The 27,106-nt window shown below is 42.4% G+C and overlaps 1 protein-coding gene across 1 annotated transcript in view; it reads left to right on the top strand.

Annotated features, from left to right (window-relative positions):
- The window catches only part of pip4p1a (phosphatidylinositol-4,5-bisphosphate 4-phosphatase 1a), a 76,625-nt gene that overhangs the window by 22,622 nt on the left and 26,897 nt on the right, over positions 1-27,106 (top strand). The window contains exons 3-6 of the mRNA XM_034183616.1: positions 2,516-2,622; positions 6,274-6,379; positions 9,212-9,264; positions 16,179-16,269. Of these exons, the coding sequence (XP_034039507.1) occupies positions 2,516-2,622; positions 6,274-6,379; positions 9,212-9,264; positions 16,179-16,269 (357 nt within the window). The remainder of the gene's footprint in view (positions 1-2,515; positions 2,623-6,273; positions 6,380-9,211; positions 9,265-16,178; positions 16,270-27,106) is intronic.

Genomic DNA, 27,106 nt, shown 5'->3' on the forward strand with positions numbered 1-27,106 from the left:
TCTTGCTGCAGATAGTGTCTCTGTGCATCCTTCAACTATACAGTGCACTTTGCACAAAGAGATGTTGTGATTTTTTTTTTTCATGCCTGTCAGTTGCGTCATTTGCTTGCAAGCAGCCTTTGTGTGAGGATGGGTGGAGTCTCTTGTCAGATTTTCTTTGCAAGGAAGTGGCGGAATGACTGGAGCAGCGCAACTGCATCAAATTTTGCTAGAAACTGGGCGACAGCCAGGTGGAAACCATTCGGATTTTTCAGACTGCTTTTGGTGACGATCCTCTGGGCATCACACAGATTAAGGAGTGGTACAACCGGTTTAAAGACGTCCGCACAACGATGGAGAGCGAGCCGCGCTCCGGGCGGCCATCAACATGCTGAAACGACCGGATCATTTCCAATTGAACTCTGGTGATGTGGGACCGTTGTGTGACTATCCGAGAAATTGCAGAAGAGGTGGACATCAGCACTTTTTCGGTACATTCCACTGTGACAGAAGATTTGGCCGTGAAGAGAGTTGCAGCGAAATTCATCGGCATGAAGCTGATGGCACAGCAAAAGTGCCTCCGTGATGAAGCCTCACAGGACATGCTGGGACATGTCCAGCTCATCCACAATTTCTCGGAAAGTCACATAACTGAAAAGCCACCGAAAGCCGTCTGAATCTTCCAAATGGTGGACGAGCTGGGCATGTCACAACATGTCCTGTGAGGCTTCATCACGGAGGCGCTTTTGCTGTGCCATCAGCTTCGTGCCGTGTTGTACACTATTTCCAAGAGTTAATGGACTTTATTTAGTGTGCCACAATCATGAGAGAACTTGAGGAGGTGAATGCGTCGCGGAACTGCAGTCGGTAATTGCGCGCAATCTGTTTGAGTGGACGTGGACATGTCTGCTCACTGGCAACCTGTCCATGAGGAGTTGGTGAACGTGGAAGCTTGGCTGGCTCGCCTCTACTTCTGTCATCAAGCTTCACTGCCAGCAGAGTGCAGCGGGATGAATAAAATCGAGTAATGCAGGTACGTACTGATTAAAATAAAAACCTAAAAGGATTTTTTTTTTTTTTTTCCCTGGCTTGTGGACATTGTTGAGGCTTGTGGTACAGTAGCACATTGTTGTGCAGACCTGCGTGGAACACTGTGTCTCTATGCTGAAAGTCTGTGGAAAAAAATAAAATGTTTAACATAGTGAGGAAAAAAAACCCTCAAATGAATCATGCTTAATTTTTTGCGTCCATTCCATGCACCCCTTTATGTCCCTCAGCGTATTGCCGCGTAGGGCTGTATAAACTCAGCGTAGTCTGTACGCGGCATCATGCAGCTCTATGTTGGCCTGGTGTGAAAGGGGCTTAAGAGAGGCTGCAAACAACCAGAAACGGCTGCACCTCTTATTTTACAGCTAGTTTTAGTTTTATTAGTTATATCATGAAGAAATAAGTTTTCATTCATGTTGGTTGCTTTGGGAAGCGGTGGCCTCAAGGTTAGAGATACAAGCTTTTGACCAGCGGGTCATAGGTTTAGTTCCCTGACCTGATGGTAAAATGATGAGACCCTTGTTGGTGGTGTGTGGTTGATATCAATGTGAGACACCATTGTAGAGCGTTTTGAACGTGGCGTCCATTTGGTCAGGGGTCGTCAGGGGAGGGGCCGTCTCATGGAGGCCACCGTGTTGATGCAGTAACCCAAAGGGGACAGACTTACTGCGTTTGCCACATTTTGTAGCACAGCTGGAAGACTGGAAAAAACCCAAGCTTAGAGGAATCAGTGGTTGCTCCCTGATACTCCACGTGCCGTGTGCTCGTGCAGGCTAACAAGGTTGAGAACGCTAAGTTTTGTGAAATATGTGATGAAGAGATGGAAAGTGAGCACAAATCCTGTCACCAAAAGAGCAACAAATGTTAAGTGAAACAGCATCATGCAGTCTGCAACGTCACCACTAGATGGCACTAAATCCTGCACACTGTAGCTTTAAGGGACCAGCTTTGCATTTAAGGCTGTAAATCATCTTCTGCTCAGACTTGACGTCTGAATGTGGAGGGTCAGTGCAGGACCCACTGATCCACTAATAAAAGTGATTCCTGCGTAAGAAAATGTGCACAGGTTCTCTAACAGACTGACAGGATTCCTCAAGCTTTTTTGTGTTTCTTCTCTGCCTTTTACCTTTTGTCTGTGATGCATTTTCTGTTTTGCTGTGAAAACCTCCACTAATCAGCTACAGGATGCGACACCAACTGGCTTTTCCAGTAGCAGGGAAACTGAAGCTCTTTTTCTTCCTCCTGCTATAATTACGGCCCATATGTCACTTCAGCAGCAGCAAGCTGCTGGTGATGTGAGGTGGCGAGCGGCGTCCTCGTGCTGTAATGTCAGCTGTCGGCTCTGTACCTGTGACTACAGTGCAGCCACTTCCACTGTCGCTCTAATCATCTCCCCTGCTCACTGAGGTCTCCCTAATTCTCCTCCATGGAGAGTAATGGGCTGTTATCTCCTCCCATTGTTCTGCTGTGCCTCTGTCTCCCTCTGCAGCCCATTAAGAACGCCCCAGCGGGGAAGAAGTATGTCCGCTGCCCGTGCAACTGTCTGCTCATCTGCAAAGTCACTTCCCAGAGGATCGCCTGTCCCCGACCATATTGGTGAGAACTTCTGTGTTTGTGTGCCGCCGTCATGGCGAAGTGAAGCAGAGGAAACGAGCTGCAGTCTGTCAATTAAAGCTCTGCTTTTCTACATGGTAGTGAGCCACATGAGGACATGATGGCCTCGTCAGTGTGGCCCACGTTGTATGTTTCATGTCTGCAGTATGACAAAGGTGTTGAAAAGGATAATATTTCTTACAGAGCAATTTCACAAAGTGGAGCAATCATAAGTAGAGTGGCACTCACGAGAGCCTTCACAGGTCTTATGCAGGAAAATGAAATGATTTGTAAGACAAAACACAGCGGTGGCATGTAAATGTGCTGCAGCCAAGAATTACTTTCATTAGGAGTGCGTTGGCGTCTGTCCACTGCATGATGGGAAATCGCACCGTGATTTAAAGGTACAGTTTGTAGGATTTAGGGAAGCTTGATCACAGAAATGGAATAAACGTCTCTGCAGTCATCTATAATTGCCTGTTAAATAAAACCAATCAGTGTGCTTTCATAAGCTTGAAATGAGCCTTTTTATATCTGCATGGGGGCACACCTTCTCACGGAGGCTGCTGTGCTGCACCGCCATGTTGATACAGTAACTCAAAAGGAATACACTTACTCTTCAGTTTGCAGCATGGTTAGAAGACTGATGACAAAAGTAGAGGAATCAGTGGTCGGGCTGCTGGTGCGGGCTTACAGGTCGCTGGCGCGGGCTAACGTGTTCACGAACCTTCGTGATTGTGAATTGGAGGATCTAACATTTTGCTGATCACAACAGGGAGCATGAATCTCTGTCACCAAAGAAATAAAAACATGAAGGGAAACAAAATCACAACCAGCGACAGCTTAATTCAGTCTGCAATCTCACCACTAGATGGCATAAAATTCTGTACACCGTATCTTTTAAATTATCATGGTTTGTTGAAATAAAAGACAGGGAACACAGAACTAGGTTGGAGTGTGCACCTGGTTTTGTGACTGATGCTGAGTTGGAAAATAATCCCAACAGTTTCCTGTGCAGGAATTCGGGGAGTCGCCCGGCGACGTTGCGGGGAGTCGCCCGGCGACGTTGCGGGGAGTCGCCCGGCGACGTTGCGGGGAGTCGCCCGGCGACGTTGCGGGGAGTCGCCAGTCAGTCTTCTTTGGATCAAACTTTGAAATGGTGCTGCTTTTATGGCAAACAAAAACATGATGTAATGAGGTAATATTTACACAAAGGAAGAATAATGTTTTGAGGAGATGGTGAAACTCTGCCTTATTGCAGCTATCATCAAACATTTTTCTCTTGAGCTTCAGTTGGAATATATCACTCGTCATTATTCCAGTTTTGGAAACTGTGTGATCTGTAAGCAGATCATAAGGATAAACTTGCAGTCATTATTATTAAGGAGTTAATCTATTTTTTATGGTTAATTGATTGTTGGTAAATAGATAATCATCATCATTAAAAATAATTGTCCTGAACAAAAGTGTCTGGTGGTGATATACAGCTTCCTCTTTTTAACAGCTACTCAGAGCTGTAAGTTGAGCTGATCAAGAGACGTTGCTGTCTGTCCTTCAGTCCATATGGCAAAACCTTCTACACACTAAAGCCTCTGTCCCACCGAATAATGAGCCACGCATGGGTGTGTCAGCCATTATTTGAAAAATGTTCCAAGTTGCCACTAAGGCGCCTCTCTGTGCCACGTATCAGCCTCTAGTGAGCCACAACCGACCTGTCATTGAGCCCCGCCTAGCCTCGAGTGGCTCGTGTCGCCGCATATGAGCCATGTAAACGTGACATTGGTCCACGTTTAGGCCTGGGTTTGGTCCAAACCTCCAGCCCTCCCACACTTGGTCCCTTTTGAAAGTTTGGGTTTTCAATTCACAGCATCCATTCAAGATGTTGTCGCACAGTGTAGCCGGTGTGCGCCAGGCCACTGTTCACCTGTGTCCCAGAGTCAGTAAAATGCACCAGACCAGCTTGAACCAAACCACGGGTTCCTGGACAGTCGCCTCTGCGCTTCTTCTCGCTGGCTTTATTTCTTCTGCAGCTTACAGTCATGTTGACACTGTGATCCAACTTTTAACTTTGTGTTCATCCATTAATGTCTGCAGAATTGCTCTTTTGTGAGCTGGCGTTCTGCGTAAATGCTCGTCTTGAGTGTGAGTCATTGCATCAGCACGCCTCATCTGATCCATCATAAGATGTTAAATCTGTCATAAACATACTTTACAGCTGCTTATAAAGAGAACATGCAGCTGTTTTACCAAGCTATTAAAACATTACAAATAATTACCTTTTAGGCTGTTCCAAATATGTTCTCCACCTCAGCACATGAGACAGAGAGAGGAAAAAAGCTCCAAATGTCCTCAGTGATTCCAGAAACAATTAGTGTTTTCAACACCCAATCTCTGACAGAAAATGATTAATCCGCTACAAAATAATTATTTTATATACAGCATCTGGGGCACAAAGCAGGTGGAATTGTAGTGCACATCTGGGCTGAGCCAAAATAGTCTGTCCTGCCCTCGTAGCTTCCAGGTGCTCAGATAATGGGCTTTTAACAGCCTTGCCCTCACCAAACACTCAAAATTTAAATTTTTATACATTAATACTGAGGTCAAAGCTCTGCATGCCAAAAAAAAAAAAAAAAAAATGCTTTCCTGACATCTGGAGATGTTTTTTCTTTAAAACTGAATTTTGTGGTTCCAAGTAGGAAATTTACAAGAAGCCTTGAAATGCTCACGTCATCTGCTAGATGGCGACATTTGAATGCTGTTCACATGTGTGGCAAGGTCTCGACTGTTTATTCATTTAAGAAGTTAACTATTGGTGAAAATAAGACAGTCTGACAACCAAAATTCGACTTAAGTTTTAACTATGTACTGGGTGTTGGCTGTTATTGATTTATGTGTGTGTGTGTTTTTAGTGAAAAATGCAGTTATTTGGCAGCTCATCAAAAACCATACTGCTGCTGTACTTTTTGTAAAGTAATTCCTTGTTTATGCCCGAGGCATACGAACACTTTTAGCACTCTTTTGATAATCTCATTTTAAGGCAGTTACATTATTTTAAAGTGCACATCACTAAATCTTGCCAGAATAATCCCAAACTAATTAGGCTTGATTTGTCAGCGTCACCGTTGCAAGGAAAGACTGAGGCTGATTAATGTTTGTGTCTTTAGATGTTGATGAAATATAAAGGAGAAATAAAATTCACATTTCAAACTTCATGAAATGTAAACTTAAATAAATCACCTCCCTGTGAAATATGGCATAAATTACATTTGTATTGTATTTTCTGGTGGGTTTTTCTTCTAATTGATCTTTTTGTTATTTATAATATTGTATATATCGTCATTGAAATTGGCAGTGAAGATATATATATAATTAACCAGTTTTTTTCTTCCACTTAATAAGTTACGAATCAGGTATTAAATAAATATTCCTGTTGTCTAAGTGCAGTATCACCATTTTGCATAAGCAGACCAAAGAAAACAGACACATTTTTGCGATGATTTTCTTAATTTATTTTTAAATAAAAATGTAAAACCTCTGCTGCCAAACTTTGCACAGCTGCAGAATGATGCAGTGACTATGTGCACTTGCATGAATGCCATTTTATATGTATGTGTGTTGATGCTGATTTTTCTCTTTCTGTGACACCCCCCCCAGTAAGAGGATAATCAATCTGGGTCCAGTTCATCCTGGTCCAGCCAGTCCTGACCCCCAGCCAGCTGGGGCCCGGGTCTCCTGTGGACACTGCAGCAACACCTTCCTGGTACCCAAACTTTTCTTCTTTAAAATAAATCGCTCACTCGCTTTGAGCTTCAGTCTGATGCACATAGGACCAAAAATGACACACAAACGTTTTTCACTTTCAGGTCACATTAAAACAGTTAGCAGTCCGACTGCTGGAACCGCTGTGGTGCTAATCTGCCTGTGGAGTAAACCACCATCATAATAACTGTCACTATTGTCATGATTTCTACAAAACGGCTAACTCGACCGTTAATGTAATAAGCCACTGTTATAATAACTGTTACTGTGATGGCAGCTGCAATTGCACAGCTAACTCGGTTATTAAAATAGTGGTTGAGTTAGTTTTGCAGTCATGGCTGCAATTGAATGCACAACTAACTATGTAATAAACTGCTACTAAGGTACAGTTACAAAGAAGTCGTCTCAGTCTGGACTTAAACGTCCTCCATGAAAAAAGTTCAGTTCATTTCCAGTCTTTTTGCAACATCTTCCATGTAGACGAGCCGAGCAAACTAAAGGCCTTTTTCCCGGTTCTGTGCCTGCAAATGGAACAGAGAGCAACAGATGATCATTTGAATGTAAGAATCAACCACTTTATTCTTACAGAAGTCACTTTCCTAACAGTTATTAAAACTGTGGGTGAGATTGGATGGATCACATAATATTATATCAAATCAACTTTATTTCTTCATATTCATGTCATTTCATTCATTGCCTACTTACGTAAACATTTATCATGAACAAAAAAGAACAGACGGAAGATAAATCTTGTATTAATCATTATTGTAATTATTATTGTAGTGAGTGAAATTAAATTGGTAACTAAATCACTGTTGTAGCAATACAGTAATAGTGTAATAACTCTGAGTGCTTCATAGGCTTTCTGTGGGTGTGGATGGGAAAAATGTGCACAGTGCAACTTTTATCTGTTTCACAAAGCTGGACTTCGGTTTAACAGTCCAGGTCAGATCTCGGCTCTAGTCTCCCATGTGCCTTCTGACAAGCTGTAGCTCAAAGTTGCACGATGTAAAGTTTCTCCACAAATGACCTCAAAGATGCATTCAGGGACTTGGAAATTATCATATGTCCATCGTCTGACTTGTCTTAAAAAAAAATCCTCTGTAAAAGTGATGATTTGTATTAACAATAATATTTGTTTTGTTTGTCCAATTACTTATGGTCTCTGAAAATGTCAGGACTGTCTATAATGATTGCCCCATTGATATCCATATGCTTCCTCTTCAGCAGTTTCTTTAATGAGATTTGACTGATGGACCAAAGTTGTTAAAGTAAAACTTAGTTTTCAAAGTGTTAAAGTTTTGTTATGAGTGAAGTTGACCTGATTAACATGTGACCTGCAACGCAACAGCGAACTGAAAATCCAAGTCTTTGCTCTGGGCAGCCTGACGCGATCTCTACGTCACAGATCTGCTGATAACGTGAAGTCTGCTGTGTGTGTCGTTGAGGAGAAGAACGAACGCCGTGCACAGGTTTAAAAATGTATCGCACACTAACGCTGGCCAGAAAAACAAATATCTGTGGCCGCAGAGAAGAACGTTTTTCTTCATCATTTCCTGCAGCTCTGGTTTTTGAGAGAACTGAGATGTTTGTACTTGTGTTTTTAAGATGTATGAATACTTCAAGCAGGAAGTAAGACCCCTGATTCATAGATTAGTGTTCACCTTTTCTCAAGATGGTAGTTAATAGACTCATTATTATACTGCAGACAAATTCACTGTTTTGTTGCATCTGCGGGCAAGAAGTGAATAAACACATTTAACATGATTTAATAAACCCTTTAAATCACACAGCTCAGTGTTTCTGTGTGATTTAAAGGGTTTAGAACTCTGTGCTACGTCCAGACTCATTGTGTAGCAAAATACTGAACGGCACAATTTATTACAGTAAAGGACACTTTTACTTATTTGAGGTGGCGTTGAACTCTTATTTTTATTTATTTATTTTTGCATATATTATTAAGTAATTAGTGTTGAAAAGCTGACCATTTTACAGTGTAACATGAGTATCATCAGTGTTTCAAATGAACAAAAACACATTTAATCCAAGTGTGTTTTCATAAGCACCTTACTGTTAATTTAATATAAGTCTTGAGTGTATATAGACCTCAGTATTACTGATTCAGTTTTACCAGGAGAAACCTGCGATGAGGTTCAGCCAGTGTTTGAAAAAAAGATTACTGATGAACAGTTTCTTGTCAAATCAATCTGTGAAATGTAGAGACGTTTGACACTCATGATACTGTGGATAATCACACCAGATCTACAGATGAATACAGCTTGTATTTTGACCATAGAATGTAGAAGCATCAGATAGCTTGATCTTTTGGCAGGAGGTGTATTTTCTGACCCCTGTACCTTTGAGGGTTCTGGCCTGATCAGGACCTAATATTCATGTACCTGGCAACACCCAGCCAAACCTGTATACCAAATTTGGCTGAGCTGGGTCCTCATAATAAAAAGGTGGGATTTTATTTTTTTAAAACCCCAATAACTCTTAGGGCTGCCGGCCAATTGCGATGATAGATAGTCCACTGTCCCCTGAGAGGTAGTCTGGAAACCTCTGCATGACATAGGCAGATGTGTACCAGTAATTATTATAAGATGCTCCTTTTTGTGTTTACTTATTTTGCCCACAAGGGGCAGTGTTTTATGTCCATGAGAGATGCTGACAGGGTTATACTGCCTTTTGTTTGAAGGCCACACTGTGAAGTCTGTTGTAATTTGATCAGAGTATCTTATGACTCCAGGTGATCTACAACAATACAAACATTCTTCAGGACTAACAAGTTATGTCTGAATTCAAGTTTGCACATTCCTCTGTGTGATTTCAGTGGACAGAGTTCACAGACCGGACACTGGCCAGGTGCCCCCACTGCAGGAAAGTGTAAGTATTCTGTCTCTCTTCTCTTTCTCTCTCTCTTCTCTGTCTATCTTTCTCTCTCCTCTGGCTCTTCTCTCTCTCTCTCTCTGTCTCTCTCTCTCTCTCTCTCTCTCTCTGTTTCTGTCTCTGTCTCTTTCTCTCTCTCTCTGTCTGTCTCTCTCTCTCTCTCTATCTGTCTGTCTCTGTCTGTCTCTGTCTCTCTCTCTCTGTCTGTCTCTGTCTGTCTCTCTCACTCTCTATCTGTCTGTCTGTCTCTTTCTCTCTCTCTCTCTGTCTGTCTCTTTCTCTTTCCTGGCGGTCTCTGTCTGTCTCTGTCTCTTCTCTCTCGGTCTCGTTCTCTCTCTGTCTCTCTCTGTCTGTCTCTGTCCCTCTGTCTGTCTCTCAATTTTAAACCATGTACATCCTATGTGTTAACGGATGCATGTTCAGTTAGTATTTAGATATGAGGTCCGGATGTACTGATCCAGTCACAATGTGTATCATATTTACAAAACACGAACCTCGCCATCATCCATCTGCGGTTGTGTTTCTTATTCTTAGTGACACATTGGTGATGTCAAGTTGGAAATTGAAGGGGTGATGATGAATATCATCATGCATATGTTCTAAGGGTAGGTTGAGAGATGGAGAAAGAAAATTTCTGGAGTGAGTTCGATGAGGTCTGTGGAGGAGTGAACCCAAGCATGAAAAAGAGCATGATTGTGAGTGACGAGGATGGACAGGATTAGGAAATGAACATATCAGAGGGACAGCTCAGGTGGGACAGTCAGAGAGGTGAGACTGAGATGGTTTGGACATGTGCAGAGGAGGGACCCAGGGTATATAGGGAGAGGATGTGAGGATGGAGCCACAAGGCAGGAGGAGAAGAGGGAGACCAAAGAGGAGGTTATGGATGTGCTGAGGGAGGACATGCAGGTGGTTGGTGTGACAGAGGAAGATACAGAGGACAGGGTGAGATGGAGACGATTGATCCCTGTGGCGACCCCTAACGGGAACAACTGAAAGAAGAAGAAGGAGACTTTGGTTTAGCTGATAGCTGCGTGTGTCTTCATAAAACGTGCTGGCTCTCCAGCCGTGTCGTGACATGTTTCAGAACCTTTCAAACCATATTTACACTCTGATTTACTGCAAATACACAACAAGTCTGTTTTGACGGGATGCCGCATCTGCTGTTCTTCTGAGTGGCCAATCAGGTGACGTTTTCCACACGTTAGTAACAAACACACATTAACAAAACAAAAACCTTAACTTGGTAGAGCACTTACTCGATGTAGACGCGGGAAAAGCCAGCGACGTGACGTTATGCACACTTCTACTGTACGCGTGAGGTGGAGTCATGTGATGTGTACATTTGGTACACTGGCTCAACTGTCATGTGCTGGCAGTGCGCCCTGTGTCTGTGGATTGGGACTTGGTATTAAAAGACTCATCTTGATTGGAGAAAAACCCCCAAAAAGAAACGTCCCGAGTTCATAACGGGACAGACTTAACTGAAATGCTGCAGAATAACTTTCCGTATCTGTGACACAACTACATCAGAACATCACCAGGTATTATGGGCGTGGGATTTTGTTCTGGGTTGAGGCTGAGGCCTCAGTGTCGTCTTTGTTCCAGTCCATGTTCTTCTATAAAACGAGCTCCATAAGCTTCTGTTGGCAAAGCTCCTCAAATATGAGGATTTACTGTTTTTTCTTTGTTTAAATTCAATATTATAGACAATATGAAAAAGAAGCATTTCTTCATTAGCTTTGTGATAAGGATTTCACCCACCAAAGAGCATTCAACAGTTTTCATCAATACCAGTGTGTTGTTCTGTTCATTCCAGAGGGACTGAGGGAAAGGTCAAAGAACAAACACTGAGGCCTCCAAAAACCCACATCCACAGACTGCACTGACAGTGTGTCAGTTCTTCCTCCTGATGAGGGTCATTTCCTCCAGCTTTACAGACAAAACTTACCAAAAAAAAAAAAAAAAAAACCCAAAAACCAATCTGTCCTGGGCTCCCCAGCACCAGTAACTAGTGTTGGCCCGACCACAAGCCAACGGTGCAGCCCGTGCTTCTAATTTACCAGCAGCCATTTGGGAAAAAGCTCTTTTGGAGGCTGCAGCTAAATTTGGAACACAGTCAGAATTAAAACACTCCTTTTCAGCATGTTTATTCCAGCATGTCAATGAAAGTAGTTCATGGTGTAAAAGATGGAAAATACAGATGAATGTTTAGTTTCCAGGAGTGGATTGTCTCAATTAAGACTGAATTTCTGTCTCTATCTATAGACACATAGATCCAGAAAGTATTCACAGCAGTTTGCTTTTTCCACAGTTTGTTATGTTACAAGCCTTATTCCAAAACAGAGTAATTCATTTTTCCTCAAAATTTGACTCACAACACCCCATAATAACAAAGTTGTTTGTTATATTTAATTTTAGCATTTTTAATTTATAAAAAAAAAAAAAACAACAACGAATAAATCACATGTCTTTAAGTATTCACAAGCAAAAAAGAAAGAGACCCACACAGCCAGCTCGCTCCCAAGCAAACCTTTAATGCAGCACCAAAAAAATGTGACGGGCGAGGCCCGAAAACGTCACATTTTTTTTGGTGCTGCATTAAAGGTTTGCTTGGAGCTGACTGGCTGTGCAGGTCTTACATTTTTGCTTTTGATGCTATTTTTTGACCCTGGACGCCAATACATTTGCGATGTGCGTGTCATTTCATGATTTTCTTAAGTATTCACAGCCTTTGCTCAATACTTTGTTGATGCACATTGTTTTGTTGATGCATGTTCAGATCTCTCCAGAGATGTTCAGTCAGATTCAGGTCTGGGCTCTGGCTGGGCCACCCGAGGACATTCACAGAGTTGTCCTGAAGACACTCCTTTGATATCTGGCTTTGTTTTTATGGTCATGGTCCTGCTGAAAGATGAACCGTCGCCCCAGTCTGAGGTCCAGAGCGCTCTGGAGTAGGTTTTCATCCAGGATGTCTCTGTACATCGCTGCATTCATCTTTCCCTCAATCCTGACTATCTCTCCCAGTTCCTGCTGCTGAAAAACATCCCCACAGCATGATGCTGCCACCATCATGCTTCACTGTAGGGATGGTGCCTGGTTTCCTCCAAACATGACACCAAAGAGTTCAATCTTTGTCATCAGAGCAGAGAATTTTGTTTCTCCTGGTCTGAGAGTCCTTCAGGTGCCTTTTGTCAACTCCAGGTGGGCTGCCATGTGCCTTTTTACTAAGGAGTACCACTCTACCATACAGGCCTGATTGGTGGATTGCTGCAGAGATGGTTGTCCTTCTAGAAGGTTCTCCTCTCTCCACAGAGGAATGCTGGAGCTCTGACAGAGTGACCATCAGGGCTCTTGGTCCCCTCCCTGACTAAGGTCCTTCTCCCCCGATCACTCAGATTAGACGGGCGTCCAGCTCTATGAAGAGTCCTGGTGGATCTGAACTTATATATACACACACACAGTGAGGCAAATAAGTATTTGATCCACTGTCAGTTTTTGCAGGTTTCCCACCTGCAAAGAATATAGAGGTCTGTAATTTTTATCGTAGGTTCACTTCAACTGTGATTGACAGAATCTAAAAAAAAAACCCCTCATTTAGAAAATCACATTGTATGATTTCTAATAATTAATTTGCATTTTATTGCATAAAATAAGTATTTGAACACCTACCAATCAGCAAGAATTCTGTCTCTCACAGACCTGTTAATTTTTCTTTAAGAAGTTCTCTTATTCTGCACTCTTTACCTGTATTAATTGCACCTGTTTGAACTTGTTACCTGTGTAAAAGACACCTGTTTCACACACTCAATCAATCACACTCCAACCTGTCCACCATAGCCAAGACCAAAGAGCTGTCTAAGGACACCAGGGACAAAACTGTAGACCTGCACAAGGCTGGGATGGACTACAGGACAACAGGCAAGCAGCTTGGTAGAAGACAACAACTGAGTATGCAACACTTGCATCCTGCTACAATGTGCTGGACTGTTTCTGGGGCAGATCTGCACAGTCTGCAGCTTGGGTCCTGTTGGTTGTGGTGGACTCCTGTCTCTGTGGATCTGGTGCTGAGGGCTTGTTCTTGTGCTGCCATGATCAGATCCTCTGTGCTGTCCTTGAGGCCGGCCTTGTCTCGCCACTGGTAGGACTTCTTGATGTCAAACACTTTCTCTGGCTGTCGTTATATAACGGCTGAGTGGATCCTTGTCATTTGATTGGTGTTTTGTATGTCACATGACATGGATTATTCGTCCCATTTGTGTTGCATTACATGTTGTGTGCAAATTTCGTTCCATACATTTTGTACCAATACACGCTGTGAACCCCGCCCACAACCACTAGTGGAGGTGGCGTTTAGCTAAACATGGTGAGTTTATTTTGCTGACAGACAACGATTTGAATGAGCCAATTGACTGTGTGAGTTCTTCTAACACACACCGCACACACACAAAACAAATCCACTACACTGTACGCAGTCTGCAGTAAGCATGTGGGAGATTAATTGATGCCAGTCGGTATCTAGATACAAACGTGCACGATGCAAGTGCATCGATTCATTCAGTGTGCATCAATTCAATTGTGATGTAATCATTATTATTCAGTCTTATTCAGATGTATGTGATGTTTCTTTTTTTTTTTTTTTTATGAATGCACCACAGGTTACAAAGAGGTGGAGACAGAGAATTTGATATTAAAGCCGTTACATTTGTAGACAATAAGAAGCCCAGACTGAGTGCGTGTTCTGGAGTCAGTCGTGGAAGTGGACACAATGGACTGACTCGGGCTGAGTATCGACTCAATTTCAAGAATCCATTTGATTCCAATTCTTAAGATTCAGAATCGATTATTCCGATCTGATATCAATTTGTGTTAGTGTCATTAAAACCGTTTTTTGAAGCTGTCACCTGATTGTCTAGTTATGCAACACATTAATACTAGCATTACATTTGAGAGCAAATTAATGAAGTATTGGTCTTAATAAGACTGATAGCACCGACCAATCCCCCTCCCAGAATGAGTAGTAGTTTTATTTTACAAACGTGCTGAAGGGCAGAATTACTGAACAGATCCAGGGCAGCCAAAAGAGGGCGCCAGAGGTACCTGGTTCATGGGGCCTGACACAGGCTGATGCCTCGTGTCTTTTGGCTTTAAAGTAAAGCTGTAACAAAGATGAAAAAACAAAACTATGGCCTTACTTCACAAAATTTGGCCCTCAAAATGCAGGCAACAGTGTTTCAGGAGTTATAATTAAAAAATTTCTGGGGACAATGGTCCCGGTCCTCCTCTACAAATACTTGCGTCTGCAGTGCTTGCTGCACGACACGCTGCAGCAGAACGTTTCCCCACAGCTGTGGCAGCGAGCGCTGTGGGAACGGTCACTCCAGAGGACCTTTGTCCGCTGTCCCACGAAAAGGCATGTTATGAGGAACAGAAAAAATCTGTGTGAATGAAACAGTGGACAATTCTCTTTTCTTGCCCATAAAGACAAGAGTTCCGTGTCTCCAACCGAGCAGTCCCCCCCCTAAAAATGGGTCTGCCCTGCCTTCACTGTGCATGCATCATTTCGTACGGTTCCCGCATGTATAACCATCATTTCATCATAAAAGATGGAGGGAAGCGATCAGAGTGCTAGCACATGAGCTGCTGGTGCTAGCGGTTCACTGCACCTCCGTCATTTCAAAGCGTCACCGATTTTTCACCTTGTTTCTGCTTCAAACTGATTTTAGATGATTTAACAGGTTTTACTTTTGTCATCTGATGGTTAATAATCACATTAATCCAATTTGATCGCTTTGGGTGCAGGGAATCTGTCTCAGACGAGCTGCTGTGATCTCAAATGACGCCTGCACAGTGGAGCCAGGCTGACCGTTCAGTCTGCATGATTGACATCTTTAAATAGCTTGGACAGAGATTGATTAAATTGTGAACCTGCTTCTAAATCAGAACCAGTGGATCATTTCTCTATCCAGTGTAGAGAAATGATCATTTCACAACCCTCAGAAACAGCGTAACGGCTCAACTGCAGCGCACTGTTTTCAGGCACGCTGTTATAACACTGGTGAGAAGTGCACATATATTTTAAAAATCGATCTTTGGATGTATGACTCGATCTGTGGACATTAAAATGAGAATCGATTTAAAATCGACAAGTTGATCTTTTCAACCCAGCACTCGGACTGACCTTCAGACAGCTAACAGTCAGCACCTGACTTGATGTCATGATTATGGATCAGTGTCGCTCAGAATCTGTGGTGCATTTTTCAGACGCCCTCTGGTTTATTTACTTTTATCAGCTACATCAGGACTGGCACAAGTTAAAGAGTTGGAAGTAATGATTTATAATCTGGTATATAATTTTTTAAAGGATAGTGTTGACTGGTATGAGATATGACCTTTAACCAGAGGTGGGACGAAGACACCATCAAGTCACTCTCAATCATCAATCACCAGGTCCCAAGTCATAATGACCACCAATTGTTTGCATGCTGACTTGAGACTTGACTTGGGACTTGCAGATTGATGACTTGAGAGTGACTTGATGGTGACTTTAACCCTTTTTTTTTTAATAACAAACTAAAAAGCTGATCTGTCCTGGTGTAGTTTGCATTTTTAACTTTGGTGTGAACATGAAAATGATTTGTTGCTGCAGAATTCTGGGAGTTCTAATGCGCATGTTATTAGCATGAGCTTCCCCACTGTGAGCTCGGTCACTGCCCGACTCTGTGCGGTCGGTGTGAAAGTCAACTTTACCACATTCGGTGATGTGCAGCCTCTGTGGTGCACGACGCATTCCTCCACACCAGAACACATACTAAAGTGCAGCAGTAACAGAGGAGAAGTGCGTCGAATATTCCTGTAATAATTGAAACTGCTTCAGTTTGACTGATTTGTCTTCTGTGTTGTTGGTGCAGTTCCTCTATTGGTCAGAGGTATCCCCGGAGGCGGAGCTTGTGGTGTTTTCTACTCTGCTTGCTGTTTAGCGTCTCTACCGCTGGGCTGATGGTAAGTAGCGGTGGTGTGCAATACTGCAAGATTTGTAACGCTCAGATACCAAGTAAATACTGGGCCAGTATCACCAGTACTGATACTTTTTAATAATTAAGGGGGCTCATTAAATTGCTAAATCTGAATTAATTTCCATGACCTGTTAAGAGTTTGTATGATCCCCCCCCCCCCCCCCCCCCCCGATTATTAAAACCCAGGACAGAATTTGGGAAAAATTTATAGGTAAATACAAAATACTTCATCATAATAAATTTTGATCAGAAACAGTAGAACAGCAGCAAATCAATTTTCCGCAAAACATTTTTTTTCACTTTTTCCGGTAGAGTGTTGAGAAACTACAATAGGAAAAATTAAATTAAATTTCTCCTCTTATTGCACTTCTTTTCTGGATTTCTTCTTAAATTAGCAAGGTGCACAGAATGATCAAAGTCAAAGTGTCTTTACAGGGATAGAGAAATCCACTGGTCCAAGGTCGCGGACCAGTCATTTTTGACCTATGTCTAATAGATATTATCCCCTGCTAGTCTGATGTCGAGTTAAAAATCTTGTTGGTCTTGTGATTAAAAGTATTCACAGGTACGCCATTTTTTTTTTTTTTTTTTACTTGTGCCTTAAATAACTGAGCCATTCAGAGATAACAGAGTTTTGGATAGTGAGCCGTCCAGCCTTCATTTGGATGGTCAATTTTCAAAAAAGATGTCGGAAAAAGCCGTGACTGGCTTACTGAAAGCTGTGTGTGTGTGTGTGTGTGTCTGCGTGTGTGCGGAGCTGCTGTGCTCGCTCACACAGGCAGGGGAGTGCGCTGAGCGGAGCATCATCTCAATACGCAGGTTCTCACACGAAGCAGGTGAGAACTCTGACCTTTAATAAGCTTTAATTTTTTAAAAAGTATTTATTTTAGATCTTGAGTTAATGTAGTTGTTTTACATTCAAGCACTCTATTGGCTTTGCTCAAAAAGTAAATGAGTCCACCCACCACTTTAATCATATCTTAGATCTTGTTCTGACTTATGGTATGGAAATTGAAGACTTAACAGTATTCCCTGAAAACTCCCTTCTGTCTGATCATTTCTTAATAACATTTACATTTACTCTGATGGACTACCCAGCAGTGGGGAATAAGTTTCATTACACTAGAAGTCTTTCAGAAAGCGCTGTAACTAGGTTTAAGGATATCAATCAATCAATCAATTTTTTTATATAGCGCCAAATCACAACAAACAGTTGCCCCAAGGCGCTTTATATTGTAAGGCAATGATATGATAGGATAGGATATGATTCCATTCTTTATGTTCTCTAATGCCATATACCAACACAGTGCAGAGTAGCTACCTAAACTGTAAGTGAGATAGAGTATCTCGTCAATAGTTTTACATCCTCATTGAAGACAACTTTGGATGCTGTAGCTCCTCTAAAAAAGAGAGCTTTAAATCAGAAGTGCCTGACTCCGTGGTATAACTCACAAACTCGTAGCTTAAAGCAGATAACCCGTAAGTTGGAGAGGAAATGGCGTCTCACTAATTTAGAAGATCTTCACTTAGCCTGGAAAAAGAGTCTGTTGCTCTATAAAAAAGCCCTCCGTAAAGCTAGGACATCTTTCTACTCATCACTAATTGAAGAAAATTAGAACAACCCCAGGTTTCTTTTCAGCACTGTAGCCAGGCTGACAAAGAGTCAGAGCTCTATTGAGCTGAGTATTCCTTTAACTTTAACTAGTAATGACTTCATGACTTTCTTTGCTAACAAAATTTTAACTATTATAGAAAAAATTACTCATAGCCATCCCAAAGACGTATCGTTATCTTTGGCTGCTTTCAGTGATGCCGGTATTTGGTTAGACTCTTTCTCTCCGATTGTTCTGTCTGAGTTATTTTCATTAGTTACTTCATCCAAACCATCAACATGTTATTAGACCCCATTCCTACCAGGCTGCTCAAGGAAGCCCTACCATTATTTAATGCTTCGATCTTAAATATGTTAGTTGGCTATGTACCACAGGCTTTTAAGGTGGCAGTAATTAAACCATTACTTAAAAAGCCATCACTTGACCCAGCTATCTTAGCTAATTATAGGCCAATCTCCAACCTTCCTTTTCTCTCAAAAATTCTTGAAAGGGTAGTTGTAAAACAGCTAACTGATCATCTGCAGAGGAATGGTCTATTTGAAGAGTTTCAGTCAGGTTTTAGAATTCATCATAGTACAGAAACAGCATTAGTGAAGGTTACAAATGATCTTCTTATGGCCTCGGACAGTGGACTCATCTCTGTGCTTGTTCTGTTAGACCTCAGTGCTGCTTTTGATACTGTTGACCATAAAATTTTATTACAGAGATTAGAGCATGCCATAGGTATTAAAGGCACTGCGCTGCGGTGGTTTGAATCATATTTGTCTAATAGATTACAATTTGTTCATGTAAATGGGGAATCTTCTTCACAGACTAAAGTTAATTATGGAGTTCCACAAGGTTCTGTGCTAGGACCAATTTATTCACTTTATACATGCTTCCCTTAGGCAGTATTATTAGATGGTATTGCTTAAATTTTCATTGTTACGCAGATGATACCCAGCTTTATCTGTCCATGAAGCCAGAGGACACACACCAATTAGCTAAACTGCAGGATTGTCTTACAGACATAAAGACATGGATGACCTCTAATTTCCTGCTTTTAAACTCAGATAAAACTGAAGTTATTGTACTTGGCCCCACAAATCTTAGAAACATGGTGTCTAACCAGATCCTTACTCTGGATGGCATTATCCTGACCTCTAGTAATACTGTGAGAAATCTTGGAGTGCATATTAAACAAATATGTAGAGGCTACAAGCAGTTTTTACATCAATGTCTAAAGCCCCTTTTAAACCCAGCCTGCGTAGAGTTGCATTGTGCTACATACAGTTGTATGCAAAGTTTGGGCACCCCTGATAATTTTCATAGTTTTCATTTATAATCATTGGTTGTCTGGATCAGAATTTTCAGTTAATATATATCATATAGCAGACGAACACACTGATATTTGAGAAGTGAAATGAAGTTTATAGGATTTACAGAAAGTGTGCAATAATTATTTAAATAAAATTAGGCAGGTGCATGAATTTGAGCACCCTTGTCATTTTATTGATTTGAATACATTTAGCACTAATTATTGGAACACAGAATTGGTTTGGTAAGCTCATTGACCCTTGACCTCCGTACACAGGTGAATCCAATCATGAGAAAGGGTATTTAAGGTGGCCATTTGGAAATGTTTCCCCTCTTTACATCTCTTCTAATGAGTGGCAACATGGGAGCCTCTAAACAACTCTCAAATGACCTGAAAACAAAGATTGTTCAACATCATGGTTTAGGGCAGGGGTGGCCAAGTTCGGTCCTCGAGAGCCACATTCCTGACACTCTTAGTTGTCTCCCTGCTCCAACACACCTGAATCCAATGAAAGACTCATTAAAAGTCTGCTGAGTCTTTCATTGGATTCAGGTGTGTTGGAGCAGGGAGACAACTAAGAGTGTCAGGAATGTGGGTCTTGAGGATTGAACTTGGCTACCCCTGGTTTAGGGGAAGGATACAAAAAGCTATCTCAGAGATTTCAGCTGTCAGTTTCCACTGTGAGGAACATAGTGAGGAAATGGAAGACCACAGGCACAGTACTAGTTAAGGCCTGAAGTGGCAGGCCAAGAAACTTCTCAGATAAGCTGAAGTGAAGGATGGTGAGAACAGTCATAGTCAACCTACAGACCTGCTCCAAAGACCTACAACATGATCTTGCTGCAGATAGTGTCTCTGTGCATCCTTCAACTATACAGTGCACTTTGCACAAAGAGATGTTGTGATTTTTTTTTTTCATGCCTGTCAGTTGCGTCATTTGCTTGCAAGCAGCCTTTGTGTGAGGATGGGTGGAGTCTCTTGTCAGATTTTCTTTGCAAGGAAGTGGCGGAATGACTGGAGCAGCGCAACTGCATCAAATTTTGCTAGAAACTGGGCGACAGCCAGGTGGAAACCATTCGGATTTTTCAGACTGCTTTTGGTGACGATCCTCTGGGCATCACACAGATTAAGGAGTGGTACAACCGGTTTAAAGACGTCCGCACAACGATGGAGAGCGAGCCGCGCTCCGGGCGGCCATCAACATGCTGAAACGACCGGATCATTTCCAAATTGAACTCTGGTGATGTGGGACCGTTGTGTGACTATCCGAGAAATTGCAGAAGAGGTGGACATCAGCACTTTTTCGGTACATTCCACTGTGACAGAAGATTTGGCCGTGAAGAGAGTTGCAGCGAAATTCATCGGCATGAAGCTGATGGCACAGCAAAAGTGCCTCCGTGATGAAGCCTCACAGGACATGCTGGGACATGTCCAGCTCATCCACAATTTCTCGGAAAGTCACATAACTGAAAAGCCACCGAAAGCCGTCTGAATCTTCCAAATGGTGGACGAGCTGGGCATGTCACAACATGTCCTGTGAGGCTTCATCACGGAGGCGCTTTTGCTGTGCCATCAGCTTCGTGCCGTGTTGTACACTATTTCCAAGAGTTAATGGACTTTATTTAGTGTGCCACAATCATGAGAGAACTTGAGGAGTGAATGCGTCGCGGAACTGCAGTCGGTAATTGCGCGCAATCTGTTTGAGTGGACGTGGACATGTCTGCTCACTGGCAACCTGTCCATGAGGAGTTGGTGAACGTGGAAGCTTGGCTGGCTCGCCTCTACTTCTGTCATCAAGCTTCACTGCCAGCAGAGTGCAGCGGGATGAATAAAATCGAGTAATGCAGGTACGTACTGATTAAAATAAAAACCTAAAAGGATTTTTTTTTTTTTTTTTCCCTGGCTTGTGGACATTGTTGAGGCTTGTGGTACAGTAGCACATTGTTGTGCAGACCTGCGTGGAACACTGTGTCTCTATGCTGAAAGTCTGTGGAAAAAAATAAAATGTTTAACATAGTGAGGAAAAAAACCCTCAAATGAATCATGCTTAATTTTTTGCGTCCATTCCATGCACCCCTTTATGTCCCTCAGCGTATTGCCGCGTAGGGCTGTATAAACTCAGCGTAGTCTGTACGCGGCATCATGCAGCTCTATGTTGGCCTGGTGTGAAAGGGGCTTAAGAGAGGCTGCAAACAACCAGAACGGCTGCACCTCTTATTTTACAGCTAGTTTTAGTTTTATTAGTTATATCATGAAGAAATAAGTTTTCATTCATGTTGGTTGCTTTGGGAAGCGGTGGCCTCAAGGTTAGAGATACAAGCTTTTGACCAGCGGGTCATAGGTTTAGTTCCCTGACCTGATGGTAAAATGATGAGACCCTTGTGTGGTGTGTGGTTGATATCAATGTGAGACACCATTGTAGAGCGTTTTGAACGTGGCGTCCATTTGGTCAGGGGTCGTCAGGGGAGGGGCCGTCTCATGGAGGCCACCGTGTTGATGCAGTAACCCAAAGGGGACAGACTTACTGCGTTTGCCACATTTTGTAGCACAGCTGGAAGACTGGAAAAAACCCAAGCTTAGAGGAATCAGTGGTTGCTCCCTGATACTCCACGTGCCGTGTGCTCGTGCAGGCTAACAAGGTTGAGAACGCTAAGTTTTGTGAAATATGTGATGAAGAGATGGAAAGTGAGCACAAATCCTGTCACCAAAAGAGCAACAAATGTTAAGTGAAACAGCATCATGCAGTCTGCAACGTCACCACTAGATGGCACTAAATCCTGCACACTGTAGCTTTAAGGGACCAGCTTTGCATTTAAGGCTGTAAATCTCTTCTGCTCAGACTTGACGTCTGAATGTGGAGGGTCAGTGCAGGACCCACTGATCCACTAATAAAAGTGATTCCTGCGTAAGAAATGTGCACAGGTTCTCTAACAGACTGACAGGATTCCTCAAGCTTTTTTGTGTTTCTTCTCTGCCTTTTACCTTTTGTCTGTGATGCATTTTCTGTTTTGCTGTGAAAACCTCCACTAATCAGCTACAGGATGCGACACCAACTGGCTTTTCCAGTAGCAGGGAAACTGAAGCTCTTTTTCTTCCTCCTGCTATAATTACGGCCCATATGTCACTTCAGCAGCAAGCTGCTGGTGATGTGAGGTGGCGAGCGGCGTCCTCGTGCTGTAATGTCAGCTGTCGGCTCTGTACCTGTGACTACAGTGCAGCCACTTCCACTGTCGCTCTAATCATCTCCCCTGCTCACTGAGGTCTCCCTAATTCTCCTCCATGGAGAGTAATGGGCTTGTTATCTCCTCCCATTGTTCTGCTGTGCCTCTGTCTCCCTCTGCAGCCCATTAAGAACGCCCCAGCGGGGAAGAAGTATGTCCGCTGCCCGTGCAACTGTCTGCTCATCTGCAAAGTCACTTCCCAGAGGATCGCCTGTCCCCGACCATATTGGTGAGAACTTCTGTGTTTGTGTGCCGCCGTCATGGCGAAGTGAAGCAGAGGAAACGAGCTGCAGTCTGTCAATTAAAGCTCTGCTTTTCTACATGGTAGTGAGCCACATGAGGACATGATGGCCTCGTCAGTGTGGCCCACGTTGTATGTTTCATGTCTGCAGTATGACAAAGGTGTTGAAAAGGATAATATTTCTTACAGAGCAATTTCACAAAGTGGAGCAATCATAAGTAGAGTGGCACTCACGAGAGCCTTCACAGGTCTTATGCAGGAAAATGAAATGATTTGTAAGACAAAACACAGCGGTGGCATGTAAATGTGCTGCAGCCAAGAATTACTTTCATTAGGAGTGCGTTGGCGTCTGTCCACTGCATGATGGGAAATCGCACCGTGATTTAAAGGTACAGTTTGTAGGATTTAGGGAAGCTTGATCACAGAAATGGAATAAACGTCTCTGCAGTCATCTATAATTGCCTGTTAAATAAAACCAATCAGTGTGCTTTCATAAGCTTGAAATGAGCCTTTTTATATCTGCATGGGGGCACACCTTCTCACGGAGGCTGCTGTGCTGCACCGCCATGTTGATACAGTAACTCAAAAGGAATACACTTACTCTTCAGTTTGCAGCATGGTTAGAAGACTGATGACAAAAGTAGAGGAATCAGTGGTCGGGCTGCTGGTGCGGGCTTACAGGTCGCTGGCGCGGGCTAACGTGTTCATGAACCTTCGTGATTGTGAATTGGAGGATCTAACATTTTGCTGATCACAACAGGGAGCATGAATCTCTGTCACCAAAGAAATAAAAACATGAAGGGAAACAAAACACACCAGCGACAGCTTAATTCAGTCTGCAATCTCACCACTAGATGGCATAAAATTCTGTACACCGTATCTTTTAAATTATCATGGTTTGTTGAAATAAAAGACAGGGAACACAGAACTAGGTTGGAGTGTGCACCTGGTTTTGTGACTGATGCTGAGTTGGAAAATAATCCCAACAGTTTCCTGTGCAGGAATTCGGGGAGTCGCCCGGCGACGTTGCGGGGAGTCGCCCGGCGACGTTGCGGGGAGTCGCCCGGCGACGTTGCGGGGAGTCGCCCGGCGACGTTGCGGGGAGTCGCCCGGCGACGTTGCGGGGAGTCGCCAGTCAGTCTTCTTTGGATCAAACTTTGAAATGGTGCTGCTTTTATGGCAAACAAAAACATGATGTAATGAGGTAATATTTACACAAAGGAAGAATAATGTTTTGAGGAGATGGTGAAACTCTGCCTTATTGCAGCTATCATCAAACATTTTTCTCTTGAGCTTCAGTTGGAATATATCACTCGTCATTATTCCAGTTTTGGAAACTGTGTGATCTGTAAGCAGATCATAAGGATAAACTTGCAGTCATTATTATTAAGGAGTTAATCTATTTTTTTATGGTTAATTGATTGTTGGTAAATAAGATAATCATCATCATTAAAAATAATTGTCCTGAACAAAAGTGTCTGGTGGTGATATACAGCTTCCTCTTTTTTAACAGCTACTCAGAGCTGTAAGTTGAGCTGATCAAGAGACGTTGCTGTCTGTCCTTCAGTCCATATGGCAAAACCTTCTACACACTAAAGCCTCTGTCCCACCGAATAATGAGCCACGCATGGGTGTGTCAGCCATTATTTGAAAAATGTTCCAAGTTGCCACTAAGGCGCCTCTCTGTGCCACGTATCAGCCTCTAGTGAGCCACAACCGACCTGTCATTGAGCCCCGCCTAGCCTCGAGTGGCTCGTGTCGCCGCATATGAGCCATGTAAACGTGACATTGGTCCACGTTTAGGCCTGGGTTTGGTCCAAACCTCCAGCCCTCCCACACTTGGTCCCTTTTGAAAGTTTGGGTTTTCAATTCACAGCATCCATTCAAGATGTTGTCGCACAGTGTAGCCGGTGTGCGCCAGGCCACTGTTCACCTGTGTCCCAGAGTCAGTAAATGCACCAGACCAGCTTGAACCAAACCACGGGTTCCTGGACAGTCGCCTCTGCGCTTCTTCTCGCTGGCTTTATTTCTTCTGCAGCTTACAGTCATGTTGACACTGTGATCCAACTTTTAACTTTGTGTTCATCCATTAATGTCTGCAGAATTGCTCTTTTGTGAGCTGGCGTTCTGCGTAAATGCTCGTCTTGAGTGTGAGTCATTGCATCAGCACGCCTCATCTGATCCATCATAAGATGTTAAATCTGTCATAAACATACTTTACAGCTGCTTATAAAGAAGAACATGCAGCTGTTTTACCAAGCTATTAAAACATTACAAATAATTACCTTTTAGGCTGTTCCAAATATGTTCTCCACCTCAGCACATGAGACAGAGAGAGGAAAAAAGCTCCAAATGTCCTCAGTGATTCCAGAAACAATTAGTGTTTTCAACACCCAATCTCTGACAGAAAATGATTAATCCGCTACAAAATAATTATTTTATATACAGCATCTGGGGCACAAAGCAGGTGGAATTGTAGTGCACATCTGGGCTGAGCCAAAATAGTCTGTCCTGCCCTCGTAGCTTCCAGGTGCTCAGATAATGGGCTTTTAACAGCCTTGCCCTCACCAAACACTCAAAATTTAAATTTTTATACATTAATACTGAGGTCAAAGCTCTGCATGCCAAAAAAAAAAAAAAAAATGCTTTCCTGACATCTGGAGATGTTTTTTTCTTTAAAACTGAATTTTGTGGTTCCAAGTAGGAAATTTACAAGAAGCCTTGAAATGCTCACGTCATCTGCTAGATGGCGACATTTGAATGCTGTTCACATGTGTGGCAAGGTCTCGACTGTTTATTCATTTAAGAAGTTAACTATTGGTGAAAATAAGACAGTCTGACAACCAAAATTCGACTTAAGTTTTAACTATGTACTGGGTGTTGGCTGTTATTGATTTATGTGTGTGTGTGTTTTTAGTGAAAAATGCAGTTATTTGGCAGCTCATCAAAAACCATACTGCTGCTGTACTTTTTGTAAAGTAATTCCTTGTTTATGCCCGAGGCATACGAACACTTTTAGCACTCTTTTTGATAATCTCATTTTAAGCAGTTACATTATTTTAAAGTGCACATCACTAAATCTTGCCAGAATAATCCCAAACTAATTAGGCTTGATTTGTCAGCGTCACCGTTGCAAGGAAAGACTGGAGGCTGATTAATGTTTGTGTCTTTAGATGTTGATGAAATATAAAGGAGAAATAAAATTCACATTTCAAACTTCATGAAATGTAAACTTAAATAAATCAACCTCCCTGTGAAATATGGCATAAATTACATTTGTATTGTATTTTCTGGTGGGTTTTTCTTCTAAATTGATCTTTTTGTTTATTTATAATATTGTATATATCGTCATTGAAATTGGCAGTGAAGATATAATATATAATTAACCATTTTTTTCTTCCACTTAATAAGTTACGAATCAGGTATTAAATAAATATTCCTGTTTGTCTAAGTGCAGTATCACCATTTTGCATAAGCAGACCAAAGAAAACAGACACATTTTTGCGATGATTTTCTTAATTTATTTTTAAATAAAAATGTAAAACCTCTGCTGCCAAACTTTGCACAGCTGCAGAATGATGCAGTGACTATGTGCACTTTGCATGAATGCCATTTTATATGTATGTGTGTTGATGCTGATTTTTCTCTTTCTGTGACACCCCCCCAGTAAGAGGATAATCAATCTGGGTCCAGTTCATCCTGGTCCAGCCAGTCCTGACCCCCAGCCAGCTGGGGCCCGGGTCTCCTGTGGACACTGCAGCAACACCTTCCTGGTACCCAAACTTTTCTTCTTTAAAATAAATCGCTCACTCGCTTTGAGCTTCAGTCTGATGCACATAGGACCAAAAATGACACACAAACGTTTTTCACTTTCAGGTCACATTAAAACAGTTAGCAGTCCGACTGCTGGAACCGCTGTGGTGCTAATCTGCCTGTGGAGTAAACCACCATCATAATAACTGTCACTATTGTCATGATTTCTACAAACGGCTAACTCGACCGTTAATGTAATAAGCCACTGTTATAATAACTGTTACTGTGATGGCAGCTGCAATTGCACAGCTAACTCGGTTATTAAAATAGTGGTTGAGTTAGTTTTGCAGTCATGGCTGCAATTGAATGCACAACTAACTATGTAATAAACTGCTACTAAGGTAACAGTTACAAAGAAGTCGTCTCAGTCTGGACTTAAACGTCCTCCATGAAAAAAGTTCAGTTCATTTCCAGTCTTTTTGCAACATCTTCCATGTAGACGAGCCGAGCAAACTAAAGGCCTTTTTCCCGGTTCTGTGCCTGCAAATGGAACAGAGAGCAACAGATCATTTGAATGTAAGAATCAACCACTTTATTCTTACAGAAGTCACTTTCCTAACAGTTATTAAAACTGTGGGTGAGATTGGATGGATCACATAATATTATATCAAATCAACTTTATTTCTTCATATTCATGT

Source organism: Thalassophryne amazonica, chromosome 12, assembly GCF_902500255.1.
Source record: "Thalassophryne amazonica chromosome 12, fThaAma1.1, whole genome shotgun sequence".
NCBI lineage: Eukaryota > Metazoa > Chordata > Actinopteri > Batrachoidiformes > Batrachoididae > Thalassophryne > Thalassophryne amazonica.